This window comes from Cyprinodon tularosa, unplaced genomic scaffold (assembly GCF_016077235.1).
Source record: "Cyprinodon tularosa strain WSP-4 unplaced genomic scaffold, ASM1607723v1 ctg1221, whole genome shotgun sequence".
Taxonomy (NCBI): Eukaryota; Metazoa; Chordata; class Actinopteri; order Cyprinodontiformes; family Cyprinodontidae; genus Cyprinodon; species Cyprinodon tularosa.
The window spans coordinates 93,372-104,162 of record NW_024038028.1 but is presented as its reverse complement, the minus strand read 5'-3'; the positions used below and the strand labels follow the sequence as shown (position 1 = coordinate 104,162).

The following is a 10,791-nucleotide window of genomic DNA, read 5'->3' as shown; positions in this document are numbered from 1 at the left end:
CGGTATTTATTCGTGGCAAATCATTGCAGCTTGGTGGCGGTGGCGTTAGCATAGTAGTATGGACGACGAGATGATTGAAAATTAACACAACGGAGATCTAGTCCTATTGGCAGACATTCACTTAAAATGTAACCAACGGCATGAAGAAAGTGGTTTCTACTTTTACTTTTATACTTTAAGTAAATTTACAAGCCTGTACTTTGTTACTTTTACTTGAGTAAAGAAATTTAATCAGTACTTCCACTTTTACCAGAGTATTTTTTAACCCAAGTATCTGTACTTTTACTCAAGTACGGAAAGTGAGTACTTTTGCCATCTCTGGGGCTCGCTGACAGAAGTGAGGTAGCGGTACACGGGCACAACATGGCCCTCTGAACGTCAGTAGGCAATGCAGATGAGGTGCCTTGCCAACGGAGACAAAGACACTGAAATCCATAAAATAGGCATAAAAAAACTAATTTTTTAACTATTTTATGTATTCTAATGCTATTTTTGAGAGGCAAGCAACAACAGCAACAACAAAAAAACACCTTCATATCAGTATGTTTAGTGTTTTAGTCTTGGTAATTCTTACAGATTTGTGTCACCAGATGTTTCCAGAATTTTCTTGTTCAGACTAAATGTGCTGGAGCTGTTTTTCATGTTGTTGTTTCCCAAGGACCATAGGGGAAATATATATATATATATATATATATATATATATATATATATATATATATATATATATATATATATATATATATATATATATATATATATATATATATGTGTAGTGTGGGGACTATAAATCTGATGTGATCTTTTCATTTCTATTTTGCACAATTTGCTTAACTAAGTATTTTTGTTGTTGAATATAAGAGATTTTACAGATATATTTTTTTACCTTAGAAAAACGTATAAGAATAACATAATAGTGAAGAGTTAAAAGATAAACAATAAAATATTGTACTGTAAAGTGTTTTAACGAAATAAAAAAACTGTGCACCTGGAGAATAAATAACCGTTCTGAAGCTATGGACATTTTTATAGTAATTGATATTTGAAAAATAGCAGCAACATCAGAGATGGTCAAAATGACATCAGCATGTTATTTAACTGACTAAGGTTTATATTGTATTATTGTGGCACTGGGGCTGGCCTATCTGTCCACTCTGCACTCCTGCTTAGCTTCACCTCACCTGCAATCAGCTCTTAACTGGTTTCACCTGTTTCCACCTGCTTATAAGCCCCATTCAGATCAGCTACCTGTGCCAGATCGTCTCGAACCTAGCTGTGAGAACCTTTCAGCCGTCTGACCTGATATTCTTTCTATTACCGAGCCTGCCTGTCCCTGTTCTGCCTCTGTCTGCCCGCCTAGAACCCTGATTGAATCTGTCTCTGGATTTTACGGTTTATGAACCTGGATTAGACCTGGACCTTCCCTCTTGGATCTCCCTGTCTGTACTGCTGCTGGATCTGCCATACTGTTGCTGAACCTGGACCCATCTGGATCACGTCTCTGGAAAGCCTCACTGGAAACTTCTGTCAACCTGACAGCTGCCAACAGGCCGGTGCCCCAGCAAACCCTGTCTGCAACCGGACTTCAGTTCATTACTCAGTTGGCTGCCTCAAACCAGCTCTTCATGCTCTGGACCTCCCGAGTCAGGGGTTCCCGTTCAGCAGCTTGTTCTGCATGTTCAGTGCTTCCCCTGTTCATTTCTCAAATAAAGCCTTTAAAAGTCACTGGCCTGTCTTGGTTGTATCTTGGGTCAGATTCCCGTACATTATATATATAATTACATTTGCTTTTATTTGTTCACGCTCCCGGTGGTTGTCACCTTTATTCCACTCTGTATTCTCATGAGTGTAGTCTTTGTTCACTTTACCTATAAAAAAAAAGAAAAAAAACTTAGAAAGAAACAGTGTGGAAAAATCGGTATTCAGCTTTTCCTGCCAATACTCTTCTGGTCCCCTTATTTTCATGGACTTCCAAGGATCCAGTCCAGGAAAACCGCGTCCTTGGAAGACACAGCCCCTTTTTTCAAAAGTAGACTGACAGGAAAGGGGGGATGAGAGAGGGGGAGAGACATGCAGCAAAGGACCACAGGTCAGATCCAAACCTGGGACAGCCAAGTAAAGGACCAAGGCCTTCGTACATGGGTCGTGATACTAACCACTGCGCCACCGAAGCATGCTCAGAGGGGATAGGTCGTTTAAGGCAGCTATGGTCACCGTAGAATGCTCAGTGGCACAGTGAGTAGCACTGGCGCCTCGCAGCAAGAAGGTTCTGAGTTCAATTTCCCGGCCAGGGGTCTTTCTGCATGGAGTTTGCATGTTCTCCTATGGGTTCTCTCTGGGTAGTCCGGTGTAGGTACCAGAACTGCTCAGAGCCCTGTCCCTTCTTATAGCGTCAACATATTTCAACTCCACACGGACAAACCTTATTGCATCTGTTTCTTAAAGATCATATCTCTTTTGGATTTTCAGCATATTATTACCTATATTTGCTATTATTTCACATTTTATTGCCGATCTAACGTAGCCAAAAGTAGAAAACAATCATTGTCAGTCTTGAAGGAGCTCTGCCATTTAACAAGGTGACAAAAAAGTCTCAGCTTATTTGTTATTCTTTTAACAAGACCTGAGGGCAGTGGAAGACAAATGGGACATCTTAAAAAATGAATAAATAAAACAGTTATTGTATTAAAACTAACGGTTGTTGTTGGTACAAAGTTAAAAGTAGTATAGCTTAATATGGCTAACTGACTAAGCTAAAACAGGCTAACCTGTTAGCTACTGTGCATAGCTAGCCACAGCGCTACCCAGGTCTCCCCATTTATATCATGGTCTTGCAGTTACTTTGTTCACCATAAACAGACTTTATTCAGTTCTGTTATCGATCAGGTAAAATTTCATTGATCATTAGATACGCTAATGCTACAGATACTCCTGACTCAGCACATGGACGCTGCGTGATGCTATTATCATTGTCTAGGTAACCACAACGTTTTACATCATGTGGCAACATTCAGCCAATAATGTAGTATAACATCACTGGTATGTGCAGGACCTATGAGCAGATTTGGTACCTACACCAGCTTCCTCCCACAGTCATAAAACATGGCTGTTGGGTCAGTTGGTTTCTCTAAAGTTGTCCTTAGGTGTGAGTGTGTGCGTGAATGGTTGTTTGACCTGTTTGTCTCTGTGTTACCCTGTGATAAACTGGCGACCTGTCCAGGGTGGACTCCGTCTGTCCCCCGTAGACAGCTGGAGATAGACACCAGCACTCCTCTCGACCCTGCTTGGAATAAGCGTGAGAGAAAATGGATGGATAGTTTACTGAACGATTTTATTCTCTAAGCATTTTGTGAATAGTCAGATAGCTTTAAAGTGAACTTTTAAAGCACAGCCAGCCATCATCAGGGTTGTATATTGCACTAAGAGGCTTTTTAGCATAGAAAAGCAAAGGGTTTTTAATGAATTCCTTGTTTCCATGCAGGTATAAAGCATGTGCCTCAAATATATCGTATGCTTTTGTCATGGTGTTACAAAGTTCAGACCCAAATGCAGAAAACCGAAAAGAGAGACCAGGGAAAAGGTTTAACGGGTTTTAATTGAAGTGAAACAGAGGGAGTGTTGCTCTGAACACTGCTCAACCGGAACTGTAAAGTGAGGGGAAGACACTGCGGTTATTTCAGGCTCAGTGGGGAATTTGACTTTTTAACTTGGAGAAGAGGATTAGGTTGCCGACTCACATTTCCAGAGAAGTTGTTGAATCCTTGACTCCTGTCTGTGTGCCATGGTTCCAGAGCTTGTATGATTCAGTGGAGGGCGGAACAGGGTTGACCCAAAATGCGGTTGATTGTTGGTGAACGGAGAAACTGACTGCCACTCTGATTTCCTTCGGTACTTGAACGGGTCGTAGTGGAGAATAATCAATTTCTCAGTGAGAAGCTCAAACAATCTCTTGGGGAAAGTGGATCCAAACCTCCCGTTTGAACCCCAGCTCAGTTTGAAGCTCAGTTGATCCTTCCAGGGAGTGAAGGTCCAAGAAATCCAGTTTGCAGGATGACTTCCTGCCAAGAGGCAAAGACAAAAACAAAGTAAAACTCAGGTTGACAAAAACTCAGCTTTACTCAGCAAAACTCAGCTTGGCTAGAGTACCAAACACTGGCAACACTCTGGCGTCTAAGTAGTGGCAGTCAGCAGCTTAAGAACACTCCATTTAACGAGGAAACCATCAGCAGGTGTGTGAGGAGGCGGACCAGAACCAAGCGCCTCCTGGTGGATGAAGGGAGACAAACACAGAAACACAAAAACAGAGTCCTGACAGCTTTGACTGGTTGTTGCAACTAAGGTATACTTTCCAACTTGAAGCAACTGGTAATTTATTAAATTGCCTTAAAGCAACGAGTAAAGCAAATATTGGATGTTAAAGGTAATAAAAAAATCACAAATAAATGAGTGAAGCCTTTAAAAAACTAATTGCCAAAAAGAAGGTAATATTGTACTGTCACATGTTTAAGTATCCCCTTGACAAGTTGAAATGCTATGTCCTCTGTGTGTGTGTGTGTACATTTTTTTAATGATTTAAAAGTAATGTAAACTTCATTGTATTGTACTGTCACAATTTCATTTATGCATCTGTACCTGATATATCTTTAAGCAATACATGTCTCTGTGACTAAACGCATACTCTCATGGGTCATTTGTGGCTTATGGTATATAAAGGACAAAAGCTTTGTACATGACAATATGGATAAGAAAGCAGACTGCAAAAGGTAAGAACTTGCGGATGTTAAACATTTCCCCATTGCAGGTTTATAAAATAATGTTTCTTTCAGGTTGAGTCGTCACATTTAGCTGGAAAGAACAAGGCTGCAAAACCTTTCAACAGCAGAGCTACCAGAAGAAAAAATAACAACAAATATGGCTGCTAATTCTTCCTCTGTACATCTTTTTATACTGCCAACACTAGGCTTACCTTCTACAAATATTTATCCAGCATTTGTATTTGGTACACTTACGTATCTTATAATTGTATTTTGCAATTCATTGCTAATACTAACAATTGTTGTGACTAAAAGGCTACATAGACCTATGTTTCTCCTGCTTGTTAATCTCCCCATTAGTGACATTTTAGGTGCATCAGGTTTTTTTCCTCACCTTGTTTTGAGCATTTTGACTCAAAACAGAATGATATCGCCTCCTGCATGTATAACTCAAGCATTTCTTATTCATTTGTATGGTACTGGAAACATTCTGGTCTTAAACGCTATGGCATATGATAGATACATAGCAATATGTCACCCCCTAAAGTATAATACTATTATGACTTCAAATATCATAATTAAAATAATTTTGTTTATTTGGATTTTAGATTTCTTGAGTATAGCTGCATTGTTTGCTTTAACTTTGAGGGTAAAGCTCTGCCGGACAAATATAGTAGATATGTACTGTAACAATCCATCCTTTTTAAAACTAGCCTGTGGGGACATCACAGTGAGCAACATTTATGGAGTATTTCTGTCAATCATCTTAATGGTAGGTTCATTATTAACAATAGTCTACACATATGCAATGATTTTGCGTACATGTGTTATGACTAATAATGCTGATGCCAAGAAAAAAGCTATTCAAACATGTGGGACTCATTTAGTTGTTTATTTGGTCCTGCAAATTAATACTACCTTTACAATCTTTTCGCATCGCTTTCAGAATGTGTCCCCTTTTCTCAGAAGGGCTTTTGGGGTGTCTATTTTGATTTTTCCACCATTCTTGGATCCAATAATATATGGACTTAAAACAAAGGAACTAAAGGAAAGTATAATGATGTTTCTAAAAAGGCATATGGGATCAACAAAGTGAGTCAAGTTCTTGATGTTATTATGGTCAAAGTATTCTCTCTGTGACACTTTTTCATTTTGTCTGAGAGCCTGCTGGATCTTATGGTATGATTTCTTTTTTTTTTTGTTTTTTTTTTGTTGTTGTAATTATTCCGATACTTAGTATGGACAGTCATTTCTTTCTTTTTTCCTTTTCCTTTATATTTTCAAAGCCCACCAGAGTTTATATCAGCCTACATGACCTATTCAAATGATGCTCTGAATATACCGGTAAGTAAATTTGAGTAAATAAATAAACACATAGCAGGAAAAGTGATGTACAAATCTTATACACTGAACAAATCCCCACCTCTAAATGTTTTCCTTTTTCTTTTTAACTGATTGTCTTTGTGAAAATGAAAGATTCTTTATTTGCATGACTTTTGAGACTGATTGCTGACTTAAAAATATTTAGTCCAAAGCACCAAATATTAAAGCAAATGTATTTGACTTTATTTTATGTAAAAAGTGGATATAATGCTACATTGTTTGTGTGTTTTTACTGTAAAGTAGCAATAATAATTGTAGTCATTATGAATAAAATATCTTTGTCCTGATCTTTTACAACTTAATTTTATTGCAAGTTAAAATGTTATTTTTTTTCTTACCTGTAATATTTCTTTTAATAAAAAAATAATAATAATACATTTCATTGATGCTGTGGAGATTACTTTGCATGATGGTTTATATTTTACAAATAAAAATATAAAAGAGCATAAATATAAAGTGACTTAACTGAGGGCATGGTAGCCAAATGTCCAATAAAAGTGCAATATATACAATATATAAAACAAGGCTTTGCTTTGGTCCACTCTATAAAGCCTTGAACGCAATGCTATTTTTGACATTTTGAATGGAAAAAGCTTCCTGCACGGGAAGCAAAATGTTTTCAAATTTGGAAACAAAGTCCAGTGGATTGTTTTTTATTTTTTGAAACTTTTTTGGAATGACTATGACCTAGATGACTGATAATCTTCACCAGCAATATAATATAATATAATCCAATCCAATCCAATTCAATCCAATCCAATCCAATCCAATCCATTCCAATCCAATCCAATCCAATCCAATCCAATCCAATATAATATAATATAATTCTTTAGAAGGGCAGGGGGAGGTGTCTGGGGAGATGGAAGTCTTTGCTAAAACTGCTGCCCCCATGAGCTTGTCCCGGATAAGTGGAAGAGGAAGATGATATACATGTACTTGACAATGCAAGAAAGTAGAAAGAAAGATTATTACTAGAAGTGATAGTGCTGAAGTAACGATTGCAGCACTTTCAAAAAAGAGGTTAGAGTGCATGTTATTACAGTAGATTTGGAAAGTGAGAGCACTGTGGATGAAAGAACTCAGGTAGCTTTCTTTCCAGCACTGAGTCTCAGTTAACCACTGAAGGAGCTGCTCAGCTCTGCAACTGTCTAGCGGAGTGTGTAAGAGATGCTAAAAGTTAGCTTAGCTAAAATATAGTGGGCAGCTAGAATAGAGCTTGCCCTTGTAACCAGCTTTTAGAGTCTCCTTTTCTCTAACTTTGTTCTGTCTGGGGCCAAGCTGATGACAGTGTATCGGAAATGGCCACTCTAGCTCTTCTATAGAGTTTTATGGGACCAGTTCAGTTTATTGGTGAGGAGAAAACCAAGCTACTTATCGACTCCCATCTCCCTTACTTGTGTTCATTTACAGGTGGACACCAAAGTCTCAAAGAACTTGTTCTTCTCATATTTAAACAATCAGGTGCAATAAGTGAATCAGAAAACACTTCTTTTTTTCCAGCTTTTTATTGTCATTACACTGTTACAAGTACAGAGCAATGAAATGTACCCTCTACATTTAACCAATCCCCTTGGAGCAGTGGGCTGCCAATGTGCAGTGCAATTGGAGCAGTGTGGGGTTAAGGGTCTTTGCTCAGGAACCCAGAGAGGCAGTCTGCGGGAGTGGGGCTCGAACTCAGAAGGTCTGGATAAAAAAAAAAAAAAAATAGAATAAGATAAATAAATAAAAAAATAAATAAAAAATAAGGTCTGGATTCCAAGCGCAATGCCCTAACCACTAGGCAGCCACTCTGCCGCTTAAATGCAAACATCATTTTAGTGTTTGATAATCCATGGGAATTATTCCAAATTATTCCAATAATCCATGGGAATTTTTACAGGAAAAAAAGTGTAATACTATGAATAAGACTGGGTCAAAAATAGTAGAATACTGTAACTATTAGCTAGCTAGTTAGCTTTTTCACATCTCCTTTCTCTGCTTCTGTCTCCTTGAACCCCAGTCGGCCTCAGCAGATTACCGCTCACACTGAGCCTGGTTCTGCTGGATGTTTCTTCTTGTTAAAAGGGAGTTTTTCTTCTCCACTGTTGCTTCAACCATGCCTAGTGTGAAGGATTGCATACGAGTCAATGAGTCAATGCAATCAACTGGTTTTCCTTAGATAAAAAACTTTGAATCAATTTGACTGTATGATCTAGTGAACTGTAAAGTGCCTTGAAATGACATGTGTTGTGAATTGGCGCCATATAAATAAAATGAATTGAATTTAATTGAATTAAAACACAGCAAAAAAAACAAAAAAAATAAATTGAGAGAAATGCACAAGTCTCTTCAATGCTGTCTGTTGTGATAGATTGTTCGCATGGAAATCAGACTACCATTAACTCTGAACCAAAGTTTAAAGAAAGCTGACCCTTGCTAGTGGTTCCAACGCTCCAATGCAGATGTAGGGACAACGAAGCCTTTGTCTGAACTTTGTCTTAAGGCTGGTTTATACTCAAAAACCAGGTGTGTCATAGTTAACGCAGATATGTCCAAGCCCCTTCCGCAGACACTCTGGTGCATCTCTCTAAAATTGTTGGTGACTGCAGACAGTGCCGCAGACAGGAGGTCTCCGATTGGTTAAATCGACGAACATAGCTCTGGAACCCATCCTCTTGGAGTAGGTGATGAAGCTCTGAAACTCTTAACTTAAGAATAAGGCTAAGTTTAGTGTTTTTGATTATTTCATTCACATGTAGGTAACAACCAAAGTCATGAATAAAGGGAAGAAAAACAAAAATGTATCAAATCTGCCCCAGTTTAAAAAAAAATATATATATAATAATAATAAATAAGTGAATCCAGAGAGGCCAGACAAAGATGTTCTCTGGTTTTATTTTGTAAATGAGGTCAAGCCATTCCTTTAATTGATCTGCCATTTTACAAGATACTGCAGAAGAGAAGAGCATAGGTCCCTGCAACATGCATCAGACCCTTTACGAAGCACTTTGCTAACACATAGGTGGACATGCATCAATGATGAAGTAGATGAATGCTTCTTTGCAGCTCAAAATATGTTCAGTCTGAGCGGTGCAGTTAAAAGTCTGAAAACACAGTGTTGGAGCTATTTATTCTTTATTTCTTTATCCATTTGAAATGTGTTTTATCAGTCTAGTTTTCCTGTACTGTCCATAATCATATTCTATCTCATGTTAATATTCATCTCATGGAGGCTCTACAAGGAGGTAGAGCCAACTTAACTCACTACTGTTTACACATTTTCCTTACCTTAATTAGGTAAGGAAAATGTATAATATACTGGTCTATCATTAGGCAGAATCAAAGCTGTTCTTAACTTTGTTCTTTTTCTATACCTATGTCTATTTTCTATACCATAGCGTGTAACCAGCATATTGACCTGAGAATTGATGATGTCTGTGGGTTACAGACCCTGGTTGTGTGCATTGAAGTGTATATGAAAATAAAGTAATGAATCTTAATCTATTTATTTATTTTTATTATTTATTGTATTTTAAATAGGCCGATTTAGTCCAAAATAAACAAAAAATATTTTCCCAGCACCCCCTGTTCAAAATGACTTCCAGCGGCCCTGCTTAGGATAGGTGTTGCCTTTTTATCTCCTAATAATCTGTTGTGGAGAGTGTGATCTCTTCTGCTGTCATCTGCTGGGGGTATAGAATCAGAGCAAATGACTGAAAGAAGCTCGACAAGCTGATAAAAATTTTGGTTTTACTCTGGTAAAACCTTTGGAACCTCGGGAGATGATTTTTCTTGTGAAACGTGAACCTTTTAGAAAACTGTTAAATAACAACAGGTCTCCAAAGGCTTTTCTAGATTGGAAACAAGACAGACCGCTAAAGAAGATTATTACAGAAGACCAGTGAAGCTATTAACATGAATCTATTTGTTCAGAAAAAAAACATTCATACAAATTAAAACATTTAAATGTATGTTTTGATCAGTAATGTACTTTTGAAGTAAATTAAATTGAATATAAATTTAAATATGCAATGCCCCCATCTACTGTAGATGATACAGCCCGGTCCAGAGAATTACTATGTAAATCCTGGAACTTAACCTGTTTCTTAAATAAATTATTCCCACAAGTTTAGAGAATTTAACTTGTATGGTCTGGAAGAGATTCATTTAGGTTTTTCTAGAATTAAAACACTCACTATGCTGTGTATAGCATTAACTGTAGGATTTTACAGCTTTTCATGTGTCTTAAGTGCTTTATTTCACCATGTCTGTCATTGAACTTAACAATTCTCTATGTTTTACCACTTTTGCACAATCGACATCTTTAAATCCTACAGTTAGAAACTCTGAATCTAACTACCTTGCATTGGCAAAAATGGAATATTAATATTTCAGATTTTGACTTTGATGAGCTCTTAAAACTATTTCAAAACCAATGATTATTTTTATTTACTCTAACATGAAGGCATCTACTGTAGCTACTAACTGTTGTCATACATTGTGTTTTTGTTTGCCTTTTCAGGAAACTCCATGGGAATAATTGCGAAAGAAAAACTCTTGGAAGGCCCGATCTCTCCTGAGAAGCGAATGTTTTTCAGCCATAATTGCACTTACTGTATAAAGATGCTGTTATTTCTCAACCTCTCTTCATTTAGGTGTTAAAAGGATGTGTGATCAC

At 37.4% G+C, this 10,791-nt stretch overlaps 1 protein-coding gene across 1 annotated transcript; it reads left to right on the top strand.

Annotated features, from left to right (window-relative positions):
* The first annotated feature begins 4,837 nt into the window (after positions 1-4,837).
* On the top strand, positions 4,838-6,052 carry LOC119777322 (olfactory receptor 52B2-like). Its single transcript, XM_038276151.1, has one exon. It carries the CDS (start codon positions 4,909-4,911, stop codon positions 5,845-5,847), a length of 939 nt encoding a protein of 312 aa, XP_038132079.1. The 5' UTR covers positions 4,838-4,908; the 3' UTR covers positions 5,848-6,052.
* Positions 6,053-10,791: the final 4,739 nt, after the last annotated feature.